At 53.8% G+C, this 25397-nt stretch overlaps 1 protein-coding gene across 1 annotated transcript in view; it reads left to right on the forward strand.

Moving 5' to 3' along the window:
• Positions 1 to 25397, forward strand: part of Safb2 (scaffold attachment factor B2) — a gene marked incomplete in the record, with an annotated part of 27342 nt that overhangs the window by 1030 nt on the left and 915 nt on the right. Inside the window, 17 exon segments of the mRNA XM_005405763.2 lie at positions 385 to 472; positions 3523 to 3587; positions 3663 to 3872; positions 5478 to 5540; positions 6270 to 6297; positions 7189 to 7750; positions 8172 to 8221; positions 8624 to 8724; positions 12497 to 12646; positions 12735 to 12847; positions 15865 to 15995; positions 17171 to 17262; positions 20012 to 20148; positions 21379 to 21669; positions 22425 to 22574; positions 23283 to 23325; positions 23740 to 23870. Coding sequence (XP_005405820.2) covers positions 385 to 472; positions 3523 to 3587; positions 3663 to 3872; positions 5478 to 5540; positions 6270 to 6297; positions 7189 to 7750; positions 8172 to 8221; positions 8624 to 8724; positions 12497 to 12646; positions 12735 to 12847; positions 15865 to 15995; positions 17171 to 17262; positions 20012 to 20148; positions 21379 to 21669; positions 22425 to 22574; positions 23283 to 23325; positions 23740 to 23870 — 2405 coding nt within the window.

Here is a 25397-nt window from a genome sequence, read left to right on the forward strand (position 1 = left end):
GCGGGGGTGCGCGGGCGGCCTCAGCCGGGGGAGGAGGACCGCGCAGGGGCCCGTCCGAGGCCAGCCACGGCCGTGTAGCGAGACCTTCTCCGCACCACAGCGCGCGCCGGCTCGGGTGGCCTTTTTGGGGACGCTCGTTGACCTCGATTCCGCAGCAAGGCTCACAGTGACCCTGTCCTTTGTCATTTGGGCCCTGGGTTCAGACAAGCCAAGTTGTGCTGGGTTCATCCTGTGCCTGGGGGTTGCAGCCCACAGAACAGAAGCAGTGTCGGCGGCTTGCAAGGACAGTTGCCTTTGTGTTTTGGGAAGTAGCCACTGGGAGAGGACAGGGTGTGCCCCGGGCTCTTAATAAGTAACTTTGTGAAAATTTGTTTCTTCCCACAGGCGGTTCAGGAAGAAGGGCAAGATCCTGATGAGATTGGCGTCGAACTGGAAAGCACAAGCAGGAGGACGCCGAAGAGATGCGCTAAAGGTAGCCACCGGTCCATACTTACCGAGCAGAGGGATGGGCACTGCGGCCTTGCTGCCTTGGTACCCGCGGGCTGCCGTCTAGGAAGTGGGCTCTCTCCTCACTCCCTGTCAGCCAGCTGTGCCAGGGCTGCACAACAGCACACACGTGCTGAGTCAAATTCAAATAGGGAGCGTGTCAGCCCTTGTCTTCGGAAAGGACAGAGTAAGGCTATCCCAACTGAGCTGAGCAACAAATGCTGCCTCTGCCTGGCTTCTTTCCTTGTTCAAAAAACTCGGTGGCATGGGAAATGTCGCCAGCCCAAGGTGAAGGAAAGACGGGCTTCCCTAGGGTCCAGAATAGATTGCTGGGGTATTTGCACCCAGCCTCTATTTTTACCAGTGTGTTGTCTTCTGTTTTCCTTGGTGCTGGGATCACACCCAGAGCCTTGCAGGTGCTCGGGGTGTGTTGTGCCTCTGACAACACTTGTGATGTTTTAAAAATCAAGATGTAGCTGGGCCTAATGGCAAAGGCCTGTACTACTGGCACTGGGGAGGCTGAAGCAGGGGAATCACCCTGAGTTCAAGACGAGCCTGAGCTACATAGCGAGATACTGTCTCAAAAAAAACCCCAGGTGTGGCACATGCCTATGATCCCAGCACTTAGGAAGCTAAGACAGGAGGTTCACTGCAAGTTTGAGACCAGCCTGGGCTACATAGTGAGTTTAAGGACAGTCTGAACTACATAGCAAAACTCTATCTCAAAAAATAATGATTTATAAGCTCTTAAATTTTCACCTAAGATAGTCAGTTCAGTGCTTTCTAGGCTAGTCACAGGCTGTATGCCCACCATCACTTGTCTAGCTGTGGAACATTGTTGTCATGCCAAGAGGAAACACCATTCTTGTCAGTGGTCAGTCTGCAGCCCCTTCTGTCTACAGCCCCTTCTGTCTGCAGCCCTTGGCACCCATGAACCTATTCTCAGTCTCTGTAGGTTTGCTTGTTCTGGACATTGCTTTATTTCATTTTTCGGAGGCAGGGTCTTGCTGTATAGTTCAGGCTGCCCTTGATCTCAGTATGTAGCCCAGGCTGGCCTCGCTTAAACTTGTGGCAAGCTTCTCATCTCAGCCTCCTGAGTGCTGGGGTTACAAGCATGCACCACCATGCCCGGCTTGTTCGGGACATTGCACAATGGGACTTACACAGCATGGCGTTTTGTGTTAGTTTCTTAGTGACGGTCTTCAAACCCCAGCTTTGTGACCTGTGTCAGTACTTTATTTCTTTTTGTGATTGATAATCACTTATTTTCAGAGATACCTAAAGTTACGACTTGGAACCCTTTGCCATTAGCTCTGTCCTGCTCATCAGATTTTCTAGGGAGAAGGACAATATATCACTTAAGAATTTAGGTGCTGGAGGGCTGGGGATATAGCTCAGTGGCATAAGCACCTGTCTGACAAGCAGGAGGTCATCAGTTCGATCCCTGGTACTTCAATCAATAAATCAATCAATCAATCAATCTTTTTTAAAAGGGGCGGGGAATTTAGCTCAGTGGCACAGTGCCTGCCTGGCAAGCGTAATGTCGCGAGTTCAATTCCCGGTACCGGAAAAAAACAAAAAAACCCAAAAAATTTGGGTGCTGGGCTTGCTTTTTTGTGTTTTGTGGTGCCAGGGTCCTTGTGTCCTAAGCACGGAGTTCATTCTGTGGCCCAGACTTGTTTCTGGAAGGTGCTGTATGGAAATTCTCTCAGCTGTCAATGTTCCTGTTGTAGGAAAAGGTACTAAATTCAAGTAGTGAGAACAGCTGCTTAGAAAGTAAAATGAAATTCAGCCTGGCGTGGTGGCACACACCTGTAATCCCAGCACTCAGGAGGCTGAGGCAGGAGGATCACTGTGAGTTCGAGCCAACCTGGGCTACAAAGTGAGCTCAAGGCCTGCTTGGACTACATAATGAGATCCTGTCTCAAAAAAAAGAAAAAAGAAGAGAGAAAGAAAGTGGAAAGGAATTCAACTGTAGCTCTCCTAACTATCCCTGTTTAAAGAGCTTCTCTTACAAAAACAACTTTTCTATAACACCTCTGGGTAAAACTGGTGCAAATATTTTGAAAAGTTAAGTTTTTCAGTTGGGTTACATAAGGAGTTGAAGTTAGGATTTACATCTGAGACGTTGCTGTGTCTTTGTTGTCCCTGAAAGTGTTGGACTCTCAGCTGGGACACTGAGCAGGTGGCAAATGGGAGAGGCCAGTGGCCACAGGATAAGCACCTGCTTTGCCTGCTTGGCAAGCGCAAGATCCTGAGTTTGATTTCCGGTATTTTTTTAAAAAAAAAAAAGGCCAGAAATATGGCTCAGCGGCATAAGTGTCTGCCTGGCAAACGTGAGGTCTTGAGTTTGATTACCGGTAACAAAAAAAAAAGACAAAAAACAAAAAGTTACAGTAAACCAAGGGTGGTTTATTTTAGCGTGGTGGTGCACACTTGTATCGGGAGGCTGAGGCAGGAGATTCGTTGTGAGTTTGAGACCATCCTGGGCTGCAAACTGAACTCAAGGCCAGCCTACTGCATAGCGAGACCCTGTTTCAAAAAGACCAAAAAAAAAAAGCAGCAAGCTGGACATCCAGCCTGTGCGGCTTGGGTGGGCTTTTCCTGGAGCTGGGGGTGGAACCCAAGCCTTGGTGCTGGGTGCACCCCTGCGTGGTGCCTTAGTGTGGGGTGCATTTCTGTGGTTACTCATAGGCATTTTGTTGTCGGGTCGGTTTGTGGGAAATCACTTGCTTTTAGCTTTGTCTCGCTTTTCTTTTGGGATGTTTGTTTCAGTTTGAACCGGTTGTGAAGTCTTCAAGTGTTTCGCTATCTTGTGAAAAGTCTCAGCTTTGATCAGTCACTGAGGCCTTCATGTCTCCTGTCCTTGTTGAGGGCTTTCAGAGAGCGCAGGCTGAGATGCGATTCCAAGTGACGGGCAGATCTGTGGCTTCTCCCTGTGATGTGTTCTGACTGAGACGGAGTGCTCCTCCTGGGTAAACTAAGTAGAAGGTCAGCACTGGAATGTTCCTGATCAAACGATTCTTCTTTAATTAGGGCAAAAGATGGAGGAGGAAGGCACAGAAGACAACGGCCTGGAAGAAGATTCCAGAGATGGGCAGGTATGTGCTGTCCCGGGAGAGCAGCGCCCAGATTCTTTCTGTCCTGGTAGCTGATGCGCCGTCGTCCTCTTCCAGGAGGACGTGGACTCGGGTCTAGAGAACCTGCAGAGCATGGACATGGTGGACATGAGTGTGTTAGACGAGACTGAAGCTGAGGACAGCAGTGCCCCAGACTTTGGGGAGGAAGGCGGTGGCGAGGACAGCATTCTCCATTCCTTCTATGACAGTAAAGAGTACGTGGCTGCGCAGCTGGGACAGCTTCCAGCTCAGCTCTCGGAACACGCTGTAGGTAACTTGGAGACACGTGGTATGCGCCGGGGGCAAGGGCTCTGTCCCAGGGAGAGCTCCGCCAGCCGCCATGAGCCCAGTGTGCTGCCTAGCCCTGGCTAAATAGACCTGGCGAGTATTTTTAGAATATTTTGGCAGGGAGACTCTTTCGAAACATGTAAGTTATAAAGTGGAAAGCCCACACAGCTACAGATATGTTTTTCCATTTAAGAGAGAGTTTTTTTGGACAGCTTTTTAAATTTTGAGTCAGGGTCTTCTTAAGTTGTTCAGGCTGGTCTTAAACTTTTGATCTTCCCGCCTCTTCCTTCTGAGTAGCTGGGATAACAGTCATGTGCCAGTGTGTCTGGCTCAAGAAATAGATCTTTTTTTTTTTTTTTTTTAAGGGCCTTTGCACTGGGTTACATTCGTAGCCCTGTCCTTTTTTTATTTTGAGATAAGGTTCTTGCTGAGTTGCCTGGGCTGGGCTTGAGCTCGCAGCCCTTATGCCTCAGCTTCCTAGGATGCTGGGATGACAGGCACACACCTCCAGAGCCAGCTCTGATACTTTAATCGGACTGGCCTTGTATGGCCAGCTTTTGTAGTTGGGGGTTTTTGTTGTTGTTCATGGAAAGTATCACGATTTTCCACTTTGGGGGAAATGCCTTTTAGGATCACACCCTACCCTTATCACCAACTGGTGGGAGGGTGGGAAGTGGGCACTGGGTACTCGAGCCACAGCAAGTTAGCCCTCAGTTGGTGCTGTTTGGGAATGCATGTGCCTCTGAAGGGTATAACTGCTCTCTTGTGTTTTGGTTCCTGGAGATGTCTGGGTCCTAGGTTCATGATCGGAGGCAGAGAGAAGGATCGTTTTCTTTTTCACATGAACAGATAAGGGTCTTCAATTTTAGTGGACACTTTTCCCTTTGTTTGGTACCTAAGAGAGAACATGATCCATTTAAATGCAGACATGGTGATGCACACCTGTAATTCCAGCACTGAGACTGAAGCAGGAGAATTTCTAGAATCTCAGTGCCAGCCTGGGCTACAGAGTAAGTTCAAGACCGGCTTGAATTGCATAGCAAGAGCCAGTCTCAATGGGAAAAAAAGGCCTATAATAAAGCTCTATTAACATAAAGGTATATTGTAAAGTTGGGGATGGTGTCACACACCTGTAATCCCAGCACTCGGGAGGTTGAGGCAAGAGGATTGCAGCAAGTTCAGGGCCACCCTGGGCTACATAGCGAGACCCTGTCTCCAAACAAAAATGCATGTTTTAAGTAAAGTAGCCTAGACCCGAGCATCCAGCTACAATATTTATTGTCCCCAGGTGAAATCCACCTGATCGTTTGGAGTTGTTAGGGGACATGTGGTTGGGGCATGTGTCAGTCACCAGTGCACGGAAACTGCCTGGCAAGCTCATTTTCCCTTTGTTGAGTCAGGGCCAGGGCCAGGGCCGCTGGCTTGTGTGCAGAACAGAGGGGAGTGAGGCGCGCTGATCGAGGGGGGCCCGCAGGTGGACAGACATGGGACAGACGCGAACACAGGTGGCCTCGACAGCAGGGAGGTGGAAGCCTCGGTGCCGCAGCGCTGGTCTCCACAGAGTGGTCTCATCTCCTCTTCCAGGTGGATGGGGAAGGCTTCGAGAGCCCTTTGGAAGCTTCATCATTGGACTTCAAAGTAACTCCGGTAAGCTACCGCTGGATTCTTTGACACTAGAGACTAGTGAGTGTTGATTTTCCAAGATGTGGAGTGTGTGCGCGTGCGTGTGCAGCGGGTCAAGTGCCCAGCTAGGTGGGCTGGAGGTCAGTGGAGCAGGCCCTCAATCTGTGTCCCTAGCGAGGCTGTTCTGGGACCCAGAAGCAGCGTATGGCAGAGAAGAGAGCAGGGTGCAGGCAGTGTGAGCAGTGCGCGGGAGCTTGCTGCAGAAAGAAGGGGCGACCACTGCAACCCCTAAGCCCAGGAAAGATGCGGCCTGTGGTCTGAGCCTGCGGAATGTTAGGGAGGTGTCATAGGCAGGTTGGTTAAAGGGAACAGGTTTTCCTCACAGATAATAGTTGGGGGAAGTGTTATGTTCTCAAGTCCAGTGTGGGGACCGATGGCGGGCTGTGTGACTGACCTATGCTTTCACCCAAGAACCTTGGCCAGTTGCAGGGACCAATGGGTGTAGCAGCCAGACTCAGGCTTAAATTCCCCGGCCAGGGACCGCCACTGCCCACGCTGGTCCTGCAGGAGCCTCACAGCAGCAGGCTGGTCTATCGTGGGTGACCAGATGCTGAGTATGGGCTGCCAGCAGGGAGTGTTCCCAGAACAGGTCTTTATTCATAGTTGTCCAGAGTTGTCCTCTCTAGGGAAATGTCCCCATGTGGTTTTTAAAGTGATGTGTGGATTTGCTCTTTTTTTTTCTCTTTAATATAGGATATTGAAGAACCTCTCTTGGAGCCAGGTACTGATAAGAGAAACGCGACAGTCTGGTTTGGAAGTTTTCCGCTAGTCCTATTTGAAAGCTATGTATATCTTAAGCTGTGGTATGGTCTTGTAAATCACCCTAGTGGTGGACAATCCAGATCGTACAAGGATCAGAGATTGGAAACCCATGCATATCACCAGATCTGTGGGCGTGTCGTCCGGGCTTCTCCAGGCAAATGTAGCGTGTGAGACGCAGGGATGCATTTTATCTCTGACCACGCAGTGTCATTTAAGTAATGTCCCCCGTGATTCCGCCACGTGTTTCCACACACGAAACAGATCTTGTGATATTTGGCCGCAATCCTTTGGTTAACACAGTTGAGGCAGGCTAAGCTGGTGTCAGGGCTCGCGCCGCCCAAGAAGGGCTTGGATCCTGAAGAGAAGAGCAGGGTTTCTTCATGAAAACTCGCAACCTGCCGTTTCCCCCGCTGGACTGCGTTTCTCTCCCGCCAAAGACGGAAGAGGCTCTCCTGAACTGTTCGCTAACTGCAATTCAAAGAAACGGGAAGTTGAGCTGTTCTCAGAACAGTGATTTGTTCGGTTCTGCACCGTGGACATTGGACAATCAGTCAGAAGACCCAGACTTGAAGAAAACCCAGAAAGAAGAAGGCTGTGGCAAAGCAGCCAGTGGTTGTAGGGGTTGAGTCTGTGGGGCCTTTTCTCTCCCCTGTAGCTAGAGGCTGGCGTAGCAGTGGTGGAGCGCAGGTAGTGTACAGTGTAACTGTGTGTACCCGCGGGTTTTCCAATCTCTGTGTAGCTAGCGGTGCTCTTCGTGTTAGTGTGGCAGCCGTGCCAGTTCCACATTTGTGATTGCTTTATTTCCCTGGTAATTAAACCTTGTGCCATTCTATTCCTGTTAAATCCGTAGAAAATGAGAAAATACTCGACATTTTGGGGGAAACTTGTAAATCTGAGCCAGTAAAAGAAGAAGGTTCCGAGCTGGAGCAGCCATTTGCACAGGATACAAGTAGCGTGGGGCCAGACAGGAAGCTGGCGGAGGAAGAGGACCTTTTTGGCAGCGCCCACCCGGAAGAGGAAGAGGAGGAAGAGCAGGAGCAGGAGGAAGAGGAGGAAGAGGAAGAGGAGGAGGGAGATTTAGATTTGGCCAGCGAGTCAACACGCGCTCAGTGGAGCGAGGCAGACACCCTGTTAGCGGTAGTGAAAAGGGAGCCCGTGGAGCAGACAGGCGAAGGCGCGAGGACGGACTGTGAGCCTGTAGGGCTAGAGAAGCCAGTTGAGCAGAGTAGCGCGGCCTCCGAGCTGCCGGAGGCCTCTAGCCAGGAGCTGGCGGAAGCGCCCGCGGAAGCCCCGAGCCCGGAGCCCCGAGATAGCAAGGAAGACGTGAAGAAGTTTGAGTTTGACGCTTGTAATGAAGTCCCTCCGGCTCCTAAAGAGTCCTCAACCAGTGAGGGCGCTGATCAGAAAATGAGGTTTGTTGTTTCTCAGTTTTAGACCAGACGCTATCTCCTTTTCATTGGTCATTTATGACACACATAAGCTGTTTTTCTGCAATTGGCCAGCCAGACTGCTGAAATTGTAGTTTTACTTCGTTTTATTTCTCTGTGTATTTTTAATGGGTGATTTGATTTCTTTTGTTTTTCTCAACCTACCATGGTTGTGTTTCTTAAATGGTCATTAATTGTTACCTTTAGCTTAATTGAATTGACTTTTACAAATCTGACATTGTAGTTTTCAGGTCAGATTTTCCAATATAAGCTTGCAAAGGTGCCTGTTAAGATTTTATTTCAGACTAATATTCTGGTAGGTATTCAGTTTTAGCACATATCATGCTTTTAATTTAGTTTGCTTTCATTTTTTTTCTGTATGAGTAACACTAACTTTTGTCTCTAGCTCTTTTAAGGAAGAAAAAGATATAAAGCCAGTCATTAAAGATGAGAAAGGTATGACAGCGTGCGCGCTGGAGGCCACGTACCGGCGTTGCGTTGGGGGGCAGGGCTGTGTTCAGTCCTTTGTCGTGGGCTGCAGGGCTTTACCCTCAGTGCTTTCTGCAGAGCCGAGTTGTCGGTGTTGGGGGCATCTGCGCTTTATGTTTCCACCTGGCATGTCAGTTGCCGGGTAGCAGCAGTTGAACCCCAAGCTGGGTACACTGGTCACACAGAAGCCTTTCAGCCTGTCATTGTCCTGTGGCTCCTGCACTGAAGAGCCGACCTCCGGACCCCGGCAACAGTGTGGGCAGGAGAGGCTGGGGTTAGTGTAGCCGGGGCTCCAAGGGCTTTGACGTGAGGCAGTGGTGCTCTCTGTCCCCTGAGAGGCTGTGTGTGACAGCCTCCCTCTCGCGCCAGGCCGTGTCAGCAGCAGCTCTGGACGGAACCTGTGGGTCAGCGGACTGTCTTCTACCACACGTGCCACTGACCTCAAGAACCTGTTCAGCAAATATGGAAAGGTAGGTGCCCACCTACTGGCTGGGAGCAAGATTAAAAAAGAAGCCCAAGGGCTGGTGGCAGCTCTGGTGACCCACTTTTGTGACTCATGCAAGCCCCTGGTCCCAGCCCCAGCCCCAGAATGAAGAAACTCGAGAGCTCACTCATTCCCTGTTGCCATTTTCATTGCTTTTTGTTTCTGGTTTTTTAATTAAAACAAAAAAAGACATCTGTAATCCCAGCACTCGGGAGGCTGAGGCAGGAGGACTGTTGCGAGTTTGAGACCAGCCTGCGCTACAAAGTGAGCTCAAGGCCAGCCTGAACTGCATAATGAGACCCTGTTTCAAGAAGACCAAAAAAAAAAAGGCTGGGTACCTTGGTGTACACCTGTCATCCCAGCACTCTTGAGGCTGAGGCAAGAAAACCACAAAATCAGGTCTAGCCTGGCCAACTCCATCACTTAGGACCGGGGATATAGTTCAGTGGCACAGCACCTGCCTGGAAAGCACAAGGTTCTGAGTTTGATTCCTGGTACAAAAAAAACTCACTTAGAAGGACCCTGTCTGCAGAGTTAAAAAACAGCTGGAAGTGTAGTTCAATGCAAAGACTCTGGGTTCAATTCCTGGAATCACCAAAAAAACTGAAGAGGTGACGGAGCCCCCATATTGGTGCGTGTGCCATGTTCCCTGGTTCAGAGCAGCCAGTGTCGCGGGGAGAGGATAGGGTTCGTTAGTCCTGAGCCCGGCTTGGACGTGGTGCACAGTTACCGTCCAGATGTTCCTGTGCTTCCTCGTCATTTGTCTCCCAGAAGCAGCCGTCTTCTGGCTCAGGCAGCGCCGAGAGCTGGCGTGCTGTTTCTCCTCAGCAGTAAGGGTCTTGTCGTTGCCTTTGCTGTCCTGCAGCTGCACGCATGGAGTTTGATAACGGACGTGGCGCGCTGTGCAGGAGGCTGGCAGGGTATTACCCAGTGCACATGCCTGCTGTGGGAATGCTCAGGACAGTTGGGAATGATGGCACTCTCCAGGGCCTGCTAAGGGAACACTGGCCTAACACTTGTCACTGGTCCTTGGGTGCCCGGAACAGTGGCCCCCAAGGCACAGCTGGTGGTGGCAGCTCAGGACCTTAGGTCAAAATGGTGCAGGGTCCTGGGGAGAGTGTCACGGTTTTGTGAAGTAACACCTCATTCCTCAGTCTATATCCCTGTCACCTGATCAGGATGACTTAAGCCCACAGGACCCTGGGAAAGAATTCATCATCCTGAATTTTCATAGCAGTCAGCTGTAAGGAGGGCGTAGGGGAGCCAAAGAGCCACCCACCACCAGCCGTCATTCTGGTGGCTTCCTCCTCGAGGCGCACTGCTGGGGAAGCAAGCAGCCAGCCTTGCGGCCAGGGTCCTTGTGGGTTGGAAGCCATGGTGGGAGGACAGGAAGGTGTGCACACGTGCTGTGTGAGAAGCGGCACAGGCTACTGCCATCACTGTAGGATGGGTCTGGGGAGGTCGGGGAGGCTGCTTCAGCAGACAGACACACGGCCCTGGAAGGGCGCTGAGGGCCTTGGGCCAGAGGGCAGGGTGGGCGCCTGGGAGCTGTGCTGCTGGTTGTGCCACTGGGTCTCCCATGCCAGAGGTGACACTCAGCTCTGAGCTGGCTCCATCCTAGCTTGGCTTCCCATCCAGAGAGGGGAAACAGTTTCATTGCTGATGCAGAAGTTGGGCCTGCCTTCCTCGGTGTCGGGCAGAGCCTAGAGCACTGCGCCCCCAAAGTCCTGGGAGAGGAAGTGGCTTGCTGAAGCTGACCAGCCCGTCAGGAGGGATGTGAGGCTGGGCTGCATTCCTAGGCTTTTCCCACTGCTCCAAGTCCTTGCCCCTTGCCGCTTTGAATGCCTTAAGGGAAGGTGCACTTTTGCGAGGGGGAGCCCAGGGCGTCGTGCATGCTGGGTTAACTGGGGAGGCGCTTGCCCTGCCACCCAGAGATGTGCACTTTTAAAACGAGTGTCTCTGGGCATGGCTGTGAATCTCTATTGCTCTGTTAACCCTTCGATGTTTACTGTCTTTTTGTCTGCCTTCTTGTGGCATGAGTCTGTGGGACTTTTGTGTTATTAACTACAAATCTATTTTATTTATTTATGCTTTTCTGCCCAAACTGGGGATTGAGCCCAGGCGCTTTACACTAAGCCACATCCTCTGCCCTTTTTTTTTTTTTGAGACGCAGTCTTGCTAAGTGCTGAGATTTTAGGAGAGTGCCACCATGCCTGGCTTTAGTGGTTGTTTTCTAAGAATGACAGTACGAATCTTTCAGTGCCAAGTGATTCTGTACTTGTGTGACTGTAAAAACTTGACAGAAATATTTATTATTTACCTTCCCCTCTCCCAGTCTAAAATTTGTCAGCATTTTACACTTCATTCCCTTTTTGTTGTTGTTGTTGGTCCTGGGAATTGAACTAAAGACCTTGTACACGCTAGGCAAGCACTCTACCAGTGAGCTGCATCCCCAGCCACCTCCTTCACTCCTTTCCTTGTGGGCTTTGCTTTGGTCTGACTTTCTTGCATTCAGCAGTTACCTTACGAGTTGAACCCTAAGGCGCTTGACCGCTTCCAGTCTTTTGTTTCATTTTGAGACAGGGTCTTGCAGAGTTGCCCAGGTTGGCTTGAACTTGTGATGCTCTTGCCTCAGCCTCCTGAATACCTGAGAGGACAGGTGTGTGCCACCATATCCGGCTGAAATAACTTCTTAATCCTTGACTGCTAGTTCTGTCGCCTCTGTCATCCATGGGTCTGTTTGTGTTGATTGGCTCTTTCTTCACTGTGGGTTATCGTTTTCTCCTCTTCAGGTCCAGTGAGGTTTTTTTTTTTAATGTCTAGTGAATTTTGATGGGGGTGTCAGGTATTGTGAATTGGACTTGGGGTGCCGTCGTTGTATTCGTTTTTCTCTGGGACACAGCCCAGTTACTTAGGCATGGCTTGTCCCTTCTGAGCATTGCTTTTATGGTTTTTAACTCAGGGCCCCCAGCAGCCCTTCGCTTAGGGCTAATTGGGCCTCACTACTAGGGCAGTGGCCTTGTATGTGGTCTGCCTAACATCTTTTGGATTGGAAGCTTGGTTCCCCCCGGCTCCTGGAAAGAGTGGAGCGTCCATGGGCCAAGTAGAGCGCAGGGGTTGTTCTCTGTGCTGCTTGTGGCAGATGCCCTTGCCCACATGCCCAGCTTAGGTGGGGCCCTCTGCACATCTCCTTTCAGCTCTGCCACTCACATCTGCAGTTTTCTCTGTCTTGGTCTTTCTATCTCAGCTCCATCTCCTCGACTCAGTGGAAAACTGCCGCGGTTTCTCCTCCCCGCCTGGGGTCTGGAAACGGCAGGCAGAAGGCAGGGACAAGCACGGGGCTCCTTCAGGACGGCTGTCCCGGGCAGCCTGAGGTCCAGGCTGTGAAGGCATCTGTGCCATCCTCCCTCCAGGTGTGCCCTGGCTCCACGGCAGGGCCGCTCGGGGCTGGAAGCAAAAGGCCTCTCCCCTGGCCCATCTGTCCCTAAGTGCGGGGGCGGCAGCGGTCCAGCGTTTGATTCTTTAGCAAGTTGTGGGTGGTGAAGTTGAAGGAGATGTGCCCTGAGGGCTGACAGTGAAAGCAGTTGTATTTTGATAGATCTGGGTTCAGTGTAACCGGTCCTATAGCTGATTATGCAGAACCCCCAGATTGTGTGGAAGCAACAGAGTGGAAACAATTCTGATCGTCTATTAATGGCTGGTAATGTTAAGTTTCTGATTATTTGTGTGAGAGAAAAAGAGCTCCCTTTTTCTTGAAGGTGATCGGGGCCAAAGTGGTGACCAACGCCCGCAGTCCCGGGGCCCGGTGCTATGGATTTGTGACCATGTCCACATCTGAGGAGGCGACCAAGTGCATCAGCCACCTGCACAGGACTGAGCTTCATGGGAGGATGATCTCCGTGGAGAGGGTGAGGCCGCCAGCGTCTGTCGTGGCTCACAGAGGTGATAAGGGACAAGCCTGGTCCCCACGTCATCTTTACACATACTCTGTTGCAGGCCAAAAACGAACCTGCTGGGAAGAAACTGTCAGACAGGAAAGAGTGTGAGGTGAAGAAGGAAAGGTTCTCTAATGCTGACAGACATCACCCTGTGGAGATCAAAATTGAAAAGTAAAGTGGTTTTTACAGACTTTCACTCGGGGTCCTGGGGGAGGCAGGTCGCAGCCCCACGTCCCCCGAGAGCGAGCCCCTTTCTGTCTGAGCAGCTTCGCGCTCTTGTCTCTTCATGCGCTTTCAGGCTCCTAGAGCTTTTAGCAGAGAGACCGTTGCCTTCGTGTGGGTGCAGGTGACCCCTGTAAGTGCGGCCTCTTAGCGTTGGTGGTACTTGAAAAACATGTACCTAGGGTGAAACCGTCCTGTTTCCATTTTCAGTGTCCTGGGTCCTGGCTTGGCATCGTTTTCTTGTCTGCATTTATTTTTGTGCCCTTGCTTTTAACCACGGAAACTGCCCCAAAACCCAGTTTTCCAAAGGTGAAATACCACCGGGAAGACAGGGACCTCAAGCCGGTCGCTTGTGCTGTGTGCAACAAATGGGGATTGTGTTGCTTGTGTCAAAAATTAAAAATATCTGGGGTCCTACTTCGAGTGCACCGGGAACCCAGCATACCGCAGCCCAGTGATGTGGGAGCAGAGGGCTGGCAGCGCTCCCCATGGGGTAGGATGTATGTCTCTAGCACCTGGCCTTGGGCAGACGTCTTCCTATCAAGGCTGCAGCCTCTCTTCACAGCAGGCTGGTATCAGCGGTGACTTGGGAGAGGTGCAGTCTCAGGAAGAAATGGTGGTGCTGGAGGTCAGGTGGAGGGAGAAGTGCTGTGTCAGCGAGTGCTGGGCCATGCTTGTCCACATAATTCGCCCTCACCCTGCATCTCATCTCTAGAACAGGACTGAGATGCTGCCCTGTAGTAATTCCATCTTGGTGTTCTTTCGTGTAAGAAAATGTGTAGAGTAAACATTTCCGTGGATGGCATTAGTGTTCATAAGTATTTTTTTTGAGACAGCATCTCACTATGTAGCCCAGGCTGGCCTTGAACTCACAGTGATCCTCCTGCCTCAGCCTCCTGAGTGCTAGGATGACAGGTGTGCGCCACCACCCCAGCAGTACTCATAAATGGAACTGGGATTTGAAAGCTGTGATCTATGTTTTGAGCAGAGGGCGCCTGATTGGACTTGGACGCCTCCTTCAGGTTTTTGAGTGAGACAGATTATCAGCAAATTCTTTGAAGATAAACTTCCTGTCAGCATTGGGGAAAAAGAAACTGTACTGGTGTAGAACGTGGGGCAGCTGGAAGTTCTTAGCGTCCTGGGGTGCCCGTTACTCATTTTTCTGATTCCAAAGTTGAGGTGTGTTTGTGGGAATGGAAGATGATGAGGACCAGTTAGCAGACATCCAGCGGCCCACGCTCCACATCATGCATGCAGTCCTGGGGGATGCGCCCTGTATAGAAGTGGAAGCAGGCACGGAGAAGGCCAGTGCCCAGCCCGAGGTCACAAGCCACGCTAGTAACTGGCAAGGGAAGCATTGAACCCAAATGGCTCTTCTGAGCCCTAGGCCTGTGCTGGATGGTAGGTTTAAAATGTTTAAAACCGAGCCAGCCTGGCATGGTGGCGCACGCCTGTAATCCCAGCACTCGGGAGGCTGAGGCAGGAGGATTGTTGGGTTAGACAGGAGGATTGTTGGAGACCAGCCTGGGCTACAAAGTGATTTCAAGACCAGCCTGAATTGCATAGCAAGACCTTGTCTCAAAAGAAATAAAAACAAAAATAAAACCAAACTGCTGGGTGTGATGGCGCATATCTATAATCCCAGCACTTGGGAGGCTGAGGCAGGAGAATTTCCATGAGTTCCAGGACAGCCTGAGCTACATTGTGAGTTTGAGGTCAGCCTAAACTGCATAGCGAGACCCTGCCTCTCAAAAAACCAAACTGCTGCACACCTGTAATACCAGCACTCAAGAGGCTGAGGCAGGAGGATCATAGGGGATTCAAGGTCAGCCTGACCTATACAGCAAGACCCTGTCTTAAAAACAAAACACTGCTTTATAGCCATGTGTGATGGCATACACATGTAATCCCAGCTACTGCAGAGGCTGAAACAAAATTGTATGCTTGAGCCCAGCCAGAGCAATTTAGTGACTCAGACCCTTTCTCAAAAAATGAAAAAAGGCTGATTGATTGGATGTGGTGGCACATACCTGTAATTCTGGCATTCAGGAGGCTGAGGCAGGAGGATCACTGCAAGGTCAAGGCCACCTTGGACTACATAGCGAGATTCTGTCTCCAAAAAAAGGAGAGGGCTGGGGATGTAGCTCAGGAGTAGAGCACTTGCCTAGTATGTGGGAGGCCTTGGGTATCACAAACCAAAAAAACCGCCTTTAGGTGGTTTATCAGAAAGTGGAGCCTTTTTACCTTTTTTCCCTTCAAATAAGCACCTTACTTAAGCCTTTTCATTTTAAGACCTGCCATACCCGGCACCTGATGAGCCATTTGAAGTCTCCAAATTCGGGGGTGGCCAGTCACAGGGAGCTCACTACGCTGCCTCTGTCCTGTGCGACTGCTGTCTTTGTTGGGTAGCAGTTGCTTAAAAACAACATTTCACGTGTACATCGTGAGCAGATCTGAAACGTCCTTAGGTAGCTGGAGAGTTTCTCCTTCGTTCCTGTACGTCTGTCTCGCACCTCGCTCCTCTCAGAAGCAGCGGTCTCAAGCTGGACTTCGCTGTGTGTGTGAACGGAAAAGGGCTTGCCAAGGGTAGTGGCACAGACCTGGAATCCGAGCTGCTGGGGAGGCTGCAGCAAGAACGTCAAGGCCAGCCTGGGGAACTCGGAGTCCCAGTCTCAAACAGTAGAAAGGGCCGGGTTGGTGGTGCGCGCCTGTCATCCGGGCTGGATCCCACCCTGGGCTCCATAGCAAGCCCCAGTGAAGCCCTGGGTTAGGGCATCCCGGCTTCAGTCCCCAGTACCGCCAACAGGCAGAGGACAGGGCTGGGCGTGGCTCGCTTTCCTGGCCTGTGAGCTCCATTCGCTTTCCTGCGCCTTCCAGTCGCTCTGCTGTGCCGCCTCGGTGAGGGTCAGGGCCACTCCTGTGATGGATGCTGTGAACTCCAGTGTGGGATCCATGTTTTTGAATAGAACCGTGATCAAGAAGGAGGAGAAGGTTGAAAAAAAGGAGGAGAAAAAACCAGAAGACATTAAAAAGGAAGAAAAAGACCAAGATGAGCTGAAAGCAGGACCTGCAAACCGGTCCAGAGTCACTAAATCAGGTGACGATGGGGTCCTGTAAGTGGTGCAGGGCTCGGGCAGGTGGGTGCGGAGACATGGACAGTGGAGCCCCCGGGGGGTTTGTTCTTCATAGGGCAGAGCCTCGGGCAGAGCCTCAGCCAGTGCAGTGGCTTAGCCAAGTTTCTACTCCGTCAGGAGAGCCTGGAGCAGGCTGCAGGTCGGTGGACTAGCCTTGGCTCCTGAGTGCCCTGATTGTGGGGTAGGATGAAGCCCACATTTTGGAAGGAGTCCTCGGGGCTCCTTGTAGCTGATCTAGTGCAATTCTGCAAGTGTGGGACAGCTGGGCGTGACAGTAGGCACCACAGTTCCAAATAGGGAGGCTGAGGCAGGAGAGTTGGTGGAGTCAGGAGTTGGGACCAGCCCTGGGGACATAGCAAGACCTGGTTGCTTAAGAAAAACAGAGAAAACTGAAATCTCAGAACATACACACCCATTGAAGTAGTCATGCTAGGAAGACGCCAGTTCTGTTGTTGTTTATAGAAGTTTATTGCGCTCTGCACTGACAAAGTTGTGTGCAGCTCCTTGTGTGTGGCAGAAAATAAACCAAACCACCCCCCACCCAGTCCCTAAAAAAGACACAGATAGAGCCCAGCCACCTGGAGCGCCGCAGAGCGGAGCAGCTTGGCGCCAGTTAGTGCTGAGTGTTTGGGGTAATTTACCAGCAATCTCAAGAGTAACAGGCTTTTCAAATGTTCTGCATCACATAAATTGCCGCAAACAAGTCACTGCTCTGCATAGGGGCTGCTTGCTGTGCCGTGGGCGTGGGCAACACTGCTCCGCAAGTGCGTGCTGCTGAGTCGCGAGTGGCGGCCCAGCTGGCGCAGCACCACCTTGGGACAGCCGCGCGAGGTCCTTGCACCTGACCCGGGCCTCGTGCTTCGTGCAGGGCATGGGGGCTGTGGGAATGTGGGGTTCTCCTGGTGCAGCCGGGGCTCAGCCAGAGCGAAGGTGGCGGAATTCTGCAGGATGGCCCGCTCTGCCCACAGGATGGCAGTCCAGGTTCTCGGCACAGGACTCGCCTGTCCGTGCCCAGGCAGTTGTGTCCCCAGGCTCCACCCGGCAGGGCTCACTTGACGTCATAGTGGGGGGGGACAGGAGATGGGCCCGAGGGGGCTGAGGTGCTCGCACGCACTGATGGCCGCCTGTCTCCCTGAAGGAAGCAGAGGGACAGAGCGGACGGTGGTGATGGACAAGTCCAAGGGCGAGCCCGTCATCAGTGTGAAGACCACTAGCAGGTCCAAGGAGAGGGTGAGTGCCCGCTGCACGGGGAGCAAGCACTGCGTCCACTCCAGAGTGTTCTCTGCCTTATTTATTTAGGTAATACTGAGAGTTGAACATGCTGAGCTACATCCCCTGCCCTTTTTTTGAGACAAGGTCTCACCAGTTTTCCTAGGCTTTTCCTAGGATTTTTCTAATCCTCTGCCTCAGCCTCCAAAGAGTGCTGGGATGAGGTCTGTGGCGCTGTGCTCAGCTCCCCTCCCCCTGAGACTGAGACGTACTTGTGCTCAGGAGGCACGTGGGTAGCTCCTTAGCTTCTGTCCGAGATGCACAGCGAGGTCCTGGCCCTTGTCCAGCACACGTCCCAGCCTGGCTCCTTAACCCTGGCTCCTGGAGGGGCTGTCTGCAAGGCAGAACCAGGTCACCTCCCCACAGCTGGTGTTGGGTTAGCCGGAGGGAGCATCTGCGCGGTGTCATAGGTACCTCGCTTCGCAGGTGTTCCCACAGCCGGACAAAACGGTAGTGTCTTCACTCAAAAACTACACAGAAGCCAGGCACGGTGGCACGCACCTATGATTTTGTAGTTGGGAGGCTGAGGCAGGAGGATTGCCTTGAGTTTGGGGGCAGTCTGGGCTACATAGGTTGACCAAAGAAAACAAATGAAGGCTGGAGCCTCCCAGCTGCAGGCCATTTGCGTGGAGGCGCACTCACTTGGAGGGCACACGGGGCAGTGTGTGCAGGCTTTGCAGTAAGCGTGGGCATGGCGAGGGGGAGGCCCTGCTTCCATCCCAGTGTCACAGCCAAAAGAAGAAATGAGAAAGGGGGTTCTGGTAGGGAACAATTCTTGTTCTGCTGGGTTACCCAAAGACCATGCAGTACAGAGAAGGTCAGAGAAGGTACCAACAGAAAGGACCCCATGACCTGGTGGTTTGTTTGTTTGTTTTTGTTTTTGAGATAAGGTCTCACTATGTCGCCCAGGCTGGTCTTGAACTTGCAGCAGTTCTCTCGCCTCAGCCTCCTGCGTGCTGGTTTAACAGGCGTGCGCCACCACGCCTAACTCCTTGACTGTGTTGTGGCTGAGCCTGATTCTGCCTTTTGAGAGGAGGAGAAGGGGCACAGTGGGGGACTGAACACAGGCCCTCCACACTCAGCTTCATCCCCAGCCCTTTTTAAGCTTTATTTTGAGATAGGTTCTTACTAAACTTGCCCAGGCTGAGCTTGAACTTTTGATCCTCCTGCCTCAGCCTCCCAGAGTGCTGGGCTGATAGGCCTGTGCCACCACACCCTGTGCTTGGTCTTTTTTTATACCCTGCTCCTGTCCTACTTAATTAAGGAAACAAGCCGTGGAGAGTTCTAGAAACGCCACCCCCCATCCCTGTCCAGAGGTCCTGAGGGCAGCAGGAGGATCTGTGTTACTCACAAGCTTCTGGGGAGGATCTGAGGTGTGGCCAGCTTGGGGAAGCCTCAGCACCCTCAGAAGTTGGAGTGGGGTTAGACTTGTGCCTCCTCCCGGAACCAGTGTGTCCTGGGTGCTGGAGCGTTATCAGGAGGGCTGCTTTGCAGGAAAATATTTTGGCCGGTTCTGTGTCCAGGCTGCTGGGGGCTTGGGCCAGCAGTGGGAAGGTGACACTGGCCAGTCCCCCTGTCCCCTGGCACTGATGGGCAGCTGTGGCCTGTGGACGAGCCCCAAGACGGGGGCAGCTATCATAACTGGGCCTTGTGAGGCTGGGGCTGCCTGTGAATGTCCTGAGGTGTTGGCCGGCTCCACCCTGCCATGATGCCCTACGGCCTTGGGAGCAGAAGGCCCTGTGTGAGGCAGCGGCCTGGGCCTGCCCTGGGCTGGGCCACATGGGGCCAGAGCTCAGTCCCTCTGGAGATACAGCTTTCATTCTCGTTGGCGGCAGTCTTTTTTTTCTTTAAAGTTTGTTTGTTTTAAATTAAATGTACTGGGGCTGGGGATTTAGCTCAGTGGCAAAAGCGCCTGCCTGGCAAGCGCAAGGTCGTGAGTTCGGTTCCCGGTACCTGAGAAAAACCAAAAACCAAAAAAAAATAAATAAAAAAATAAATGTACTTTTTGGCTGGGCATGGTGATGCATGCCTGTAATCCCAGCACTCACTCAGGAGGCTGAAGCAGGAGGACTGCCATGAGTTCGAGGCCAGCCTGGGTGATGTAGTGACTGCAAGGCCAGGCTGAACAACATCGGCAAAACCCTGTCTCCAAAAAAGTATTTTTTAACTGCTAAATAAAAATGCAAAAGTTAAGCCAACTGCTTGGGTAAACATCCCAGTTGTTTGGGAGGCTGGGGCTGAAGAACTTCAATCGAATGTTGGGCGGCCAGCTTGGGCATCAGGCTGCAGGCTCTTCGCAGTGAGTGCTTCTTTTCCAATTTGTCACTGGCCCCTACGCGCACCGCAGAGCATGTTTCTTTTCCCACCTGTAACAAAAGGAAAGCTTTGCTACTTAAATAAGGTTGAACATAGCTAACCTCAGACGCTTAGCATTTTATCATGGTGGAAACTTTCAAGGTCATGGTTCCTGCCAGGCATGGTGGCGCACACCTGTAATCCCAGCACTTGGGAGGCTGAGGCAGGAGGATTTCCATGAGTTCAAGGCCAGCCTGGGCTACAAAGAGAGCTCAAGGCCAGCCTGAACTGCATAGAGAGACCTTGCCTCAAAACGACAAAAAACTGGGGGGAAAAAAAAAATCATAGTTCCTGAAATGCATTGTCTTGCTGTTATCTACAGTGTGGTGACCCTGTGCTAACTCTTAATAAACAGAGCTCCAAGAGTCAGGATCGCAAATCGGAAAGCAAGGAGAAGAGAGACATCCTGTCCTTTGACAAAATCAAAGAGCAGAGGGAGCGAGAGCGGCAGCGGCAGCGGGAGCGGGAGATCCGGGAGACAGAGCGGCGGCGGTGAGCAGCGACGCTCAGGGCCGGGTGGTGTCCCTTCTTCCCTGCTGCGCAAGGGTGGCGTCTGCATGGCCCTTCCTGCTTCACCAGACTCTCCGCCCCTCCCCTGGTACCAGGAACCAAACTCGCCACCTTGCGCTTGTCAGGCAGGCGCTATGCCGCTGAGCTAAATCCCCAGCCCTTCACCGGATTCTTGTTCTCATGACAAATGGTCTTATTCTGCAAAGACCATTTTTGCCCTCGCGCCTCGCCCGGTGCAGTGAGAGGCCCACTCCTGGGGAGGCTTCGGCACCTTCCTGCCGCACCCCTGCTGCTTAGGTGGTGCGCTTGCATATCCCACCCCACGTAGTGCTAACCTCTCACCTCCGCCTGGACCTTTGGCCACCACAGAGTTCCCTCTGCATTTCTCAAATGCCACTTACTCAGGAGAAAACCCTTTCCAGAAGCTGGGTGTGGTGATGCACACCTGTCACCGCTGCAAGGCTGAGGCAGGATACCAAGAGCAAAGCCCTGTCTGAAAAATAAAATCTAAAAGGGGCTAGGAGTGCAGCTCAGTGCAAAGGCCCCTGGGTCCCATCCCCATTACAGCCACAGGAAGGAAGTTAGGAAGTTTCCCTGGCACTGTGGCAGAAAGTTTTCCCCCCTCGCCAGGTTGTTGAGCTGGTGCCCATGAGCGGGAACTTCCTTCCAGTGGGGCTGCCTTTATATTTCTTTCTGCATGATTGGCTTCTTTTGGTCCTGGTTTTTGGCTTGGAGGCTTTGCAGGCTCAGTCAGGGTGTGGCCCGAGTGACTGGATCCAACCAAGGTGCTGGGGGAATGGGGAAGGTTGATAGGCGTAGGGGTACATTGGGGTGGGGCCGTGGCAGCGGCAGACAAGATCGGCTCTGCTGTTTCCGGGACACTTCTGCACGTGGCTGCAAGGTCCTTTCCTGCCATTTTCAGAGCAACCTTTTGCCCAAGGCCCTCACTGCAAAACCAGTTGGGGGGTCTTCTGCCTCTCAGTTCTGGTTTGGCGGGTGTGGGCTTCTGGGCTGGGGGTACTCGGTCTGTGCGGCGATTGCAGCAGGGCTTTTCCTGCACGTGGCTGTCGCCCAGGATGCGCCATGTGGCCCTGTCCTGGGGTGTCTGAGCCCAGACTTGCTGGTCTGGGCTGCTGTGACCATGTCTGCCACCTTGGCCCTGCAAGGCGAGGTCCTGGCTGTGCAGGAGGTGCTGACACCCACACCCTGCAGGGAGCGGGAGCAGCGGGAGCGGGAGCAGCGGCTGGAGGCCTTCCACGAGCGCAAGGAGAAGGCGCGGCTGCAGCGGGAGCGGCTGCACCTGGAGTGCCAGCGGCAGCGGCTGGAGCGCGAGCGCATGGAGCGGGAGCGGCTGGAGCGGGAGCGCATGCGTGTGGAGCGCGAGCGCAGGAAGGAGCAGGAGCGCATCCACCGCGAGCGCGAGGAGCTGCGGCGCCAGCAGGAGCAGCTGCGCTATGAGCAGGAGCGCCGGCCGGCGCTGCGGAGGCCCTACGACCTGGACAGGTAAGCAGCGGCTGCAGCCCCCTTCCGCTTGTGGTTCAGGGTCACCGTGGAGGTTGCTCCTGCCCTGGTGAGCTCTGCTTCCTGGCTCGTGCTCCACCAGGCCTGGCCTGAAGCAGCCGAAAGTCTGTGGGGCGGGGTGGCCAGGCTGCTCCCTCCTCTGTGGTGTCTTTGGATGCAGAGGCAGAGGCGGCACTGGGGGCCTGTCTGGTTTGGAAAGTAAGCGTATTGGTCCCCAGCGTCTCCGCGCTGCCTAATTGCAGATCCCTGTCATTCTGGCCCCCTTGAGCCTCCTTTTCTAGTGAAAATGGGCAGAGGATAATTGACCGCTTTGCTGAGCTGCACGTAGTTCCCGCCACCTGATCTCCTTCCCCGTGCTCCTGTGCAAACCCAGAGGGAAGGAGGGAAGACGCTGGAGGGAAGACGGGCAGCTGGGAACGTGGGCCCGGGAGCAGCGCTGGGAAAGAGTGCAGCATTTCATTCCTCGCGTGTCTGTCTGAGCTCGTGCGAGGATCAAGGTGTTCCCAGCCCTGTGATGCAGTCAGCTCCCAGCAGTGCCCCTCGGACAGAGCACAGTGCCCGGTGCCTCTTGGCGGTTCGGGGCTTTTAATTTATCAAATCAAAGCTGTGAGGACGGAGCTTGGAGATTAGCCCTGCAGGATGCTTTAAGTGATGCAGGAGCGGGGGAGCGCGCTCCCACCTCCACCCTTCCCTTCCCCTCCTTCGCATCCATAAATGAGCTTTGCCTTCTCGTTAAGCACAAGTAGGCGAGAGGATGCTTACTGGCCTGAAGGAAAGCGGGCGGCCCTGGAGGACAGGTACCGCGCGGACTTCCCACGGGCTGATCACCGTTTCCATGACTTTGATCACCGCGACCGGGGCCAGTACCAGGACCACGGTGCCGACAGGTCAGCGTCCTGCGCCGAGTGTTGCAGCCATTTTTCTTTCTGAGGGTCCCGCTGGGGTGTGGGGGCACCGCACAGAACTCCATGGGTGGGAATTGGAGGTCACTGAGTCGCTGCCCCCACTGGGCACCGCCATGCCTGACGTACGGCAGCCACGTGCCAGGCACCCACTGCAGATGATGGAGTGACCACTCCTTCCGGAGTCCTTGCTGTGCCTCTGGTCCTTGCAGAGCTTGGAGGAGGCGGGAGCTCGTGGTGGGGAAGGGCTGCCAGGATGGGGGCAGCAGGGACACCTCAGGAGCGCACAGCCTCCTTGGACTGCTCTGCGGTGCCATTGCCACCTCACCTTTTTTTGCTATAGCTTTGCAAGTCCCTCCTGCAGAGCAAGGTCTGGCCCTGGTAAAAGGCGGCCTGGCCATCCAAGCTGGGCGCCGTGTTCCCAGGGCAGGGTGGGCTGAGGCTCCTGACCCCCAGGCGGCGAGGACTGAGTGTCCATGAGGCCGGCTGTCGGCTCTTCACACGCTGCCTCAGAGAGGAGTGCTGTGCGCCTGCCGCTTTGCTTTTGCTCCGGCCTGTGTGCTCTTCCCCAGGCCAGTTGGCTCTGGGGCTCCCGCGGGGAGGTAGAGCAAGCGTCCTGGCTGTGAACCTGCTGCGGCCCGCAGGAATGGCGGTGCCGCTGGCTGCGGCTACAGCGAGCTGTTCCTTTTGCAGGAGGGCAGGGCCCCGGCCGGGGATGGGCGAGCGGGACGGGCAGGTGAGTGGAGCCGAGCTGCGGGCTGTGTGCGTGCTGCCTGTCTGCCTCGCTCCAGAGGGCCTCTGTTAGCGCCTGTGCCGGGGACGGGCGGGATGACCGTGCCAGTGGCCCTGAGCCTCTGGCCGAGGAAGGTGGGGTGGGCATCAGCTCGATGGCTTTTAAGATGGTGCCATCTCCAGGAGGACAGGATGTATCCTCTCTGGTACCCCAGGCCTGCTGGGCCCAGGTGCAGGCACTGGGCACTGAGTGGCGTGCGGTGGCCCCTGTGCCTCGGGGGGGGGGGGGGTGGAGAGCGAGGGCTGCAGGGGGCTGAGTGGCAGGGCCTGCTGTGCACGTGGCATTGGGATGGGGCGTCCCTGCCTGGCCTGGTGAGGGTGCAGCCCAAACACCGTGTGGTCTCCTCCCGCCCTGCAGCACTATGCAGACGACCGCCATGGCCACGGCGGGCACCCCGAGCGCCACAGCCGGGACTCTCGCGACGGCTGGGGGGGCTACGGCTCCGACAAGAGGCTGAGTGAAGGCCGGGGGCTGCCCCCACCCCCCAGGTGAGGGGGCTTCTGGAAGGGCTGGGGCTGCGGGAGGTGGGGTCACCTGGGTGTGGCTGTCTGCCTCCCCACCCCCCTATGCCTGTGCTGGCTGTCTGTGGGACTCACTGGAGGGGACGTCCTCCTGAGTAGGGGCAGAGCCTTCATGGGGAACTGAGAACCGGGCACAAGGGTCCATGTTGGCCCACGGTGTCCTCTTTCTGGCCAGCTCAGTGCTCTGACCCGGGCGATCTGAGGTGCCTTCCGGCCGCGGCCCTCACGGTCTCCATGCTTCCATCCTGGGGTGTTTTCTGCGCCTTCTTTGTCTCAGGGGCAGCAACTGGCTGCCCCTTCTCCTGTGGCTTTTGCTGGGGACACCTCTGTCTTGGCGCTGTGTTGGGTTCCTCCCACAGGTAGCTGGTCTGAGCGGTAGCCTGGTTAGCACTGGATCTAAACGCTGGTGGGGATGTGAACGGGTGGGCGTAGCACCCAGACCGCTGTGGGCGGCTTTGCGCTGCAAGGCACACAGCGCCTCAGCCTGAGCCGCCAGGGCCTGCTGCCCGAGGAGGGGGATGGGAGGGGACTCTCCGGTTGCACCAGCATTTTTTCTTCCTTGGTTTGCTTTTGGTTTTTGTAGTACTGATCCCTTAACCCTGGTGAGGGCACACACCCTCCACTGAGCTGTATCTATAGCCCTTTTAGAGAAAATACTTTGAGGCCGGGAGGATGGCGCACACTTGTTATCCTAGCACTCAAGAGGCTGAGGCAGGAGGAACATGGCAAGTTGGAGACCAGTCTGGGCTACATGCCAAGACTCTATCAAAAAAAAAAAAAAAGTTTTTTAGACAGGATCTTAGTAAGTTGTCTGGGCTGGGTTTGCTGGGGTGACGGGTGCACCACCACGTCTTACTTACAGCTTTTTAAAAGCAGCTTTTTTGCATGAGGCATGGTTGTGTTCCCTGTAGTTCCAGAGCTGGGAAGGCTGAGGCAGGAGGATCACAAGTTAGAGGCCAGCCTGGAGTACATAGTGGGAACAGTAAATTTAACAGCCCTTTTAAAGTATAACTTGCATGCCATACAACTGACCCATTTAAAATGCACAATTCATTGTCTTCTGGTATATTCCAGAGTTGTACACCTTGTGCTACCATAAGTTTGAGAATATTTTCAAGCCGGGCACAGCAGCTGTCTTCAATTATTGCAGCTACTAAGAAGGCCGAGGCAGGATTGCAAGTTTAAAGCCAGCCTCGGCAACTTTAATGAGACCTTGTCTCAAAAATTTAAAAAATACCAGAGCATTTTCATCACTGCTCACAGTAAACCCTGCACCCCTAAGCAGCCACGTGCCAGCCTCCCGCGCCCCGCAGCCGCACCTGCGGTCTCAGGGGTTGCCCAGTCTGGGCGTCTGTACACGGAGCCCCAGCCTGGTGTCTGCATCCGGGCTTTCCGCAGCCCTCGCCCCCTCTCCCCCGCGCGCCTGGGCCCTGGAGTCTGAGCGCTCCGCCGCCGAGAGGCAGCGGCTCCCTGCTCGCCCCGCCTGGCGGGATC

The sequence above is a fragment of the Chinchilla lanigera genome, unplaced genomic scaffold (genome assembly GCF_000276665.1).
Source record: "Chinchilla lanigera isolate Chin_1 unplaced genomic scaffold, ChiLan1.0 scaffold00094, whole genome shotgun sequence".
NCBI classification, from domain to species: Eukaryota; Metazoa; Chordata; class Mammalia; order Rodentia; family Chinchillidae; genus Chinchilla; species Chinchilla lanigera.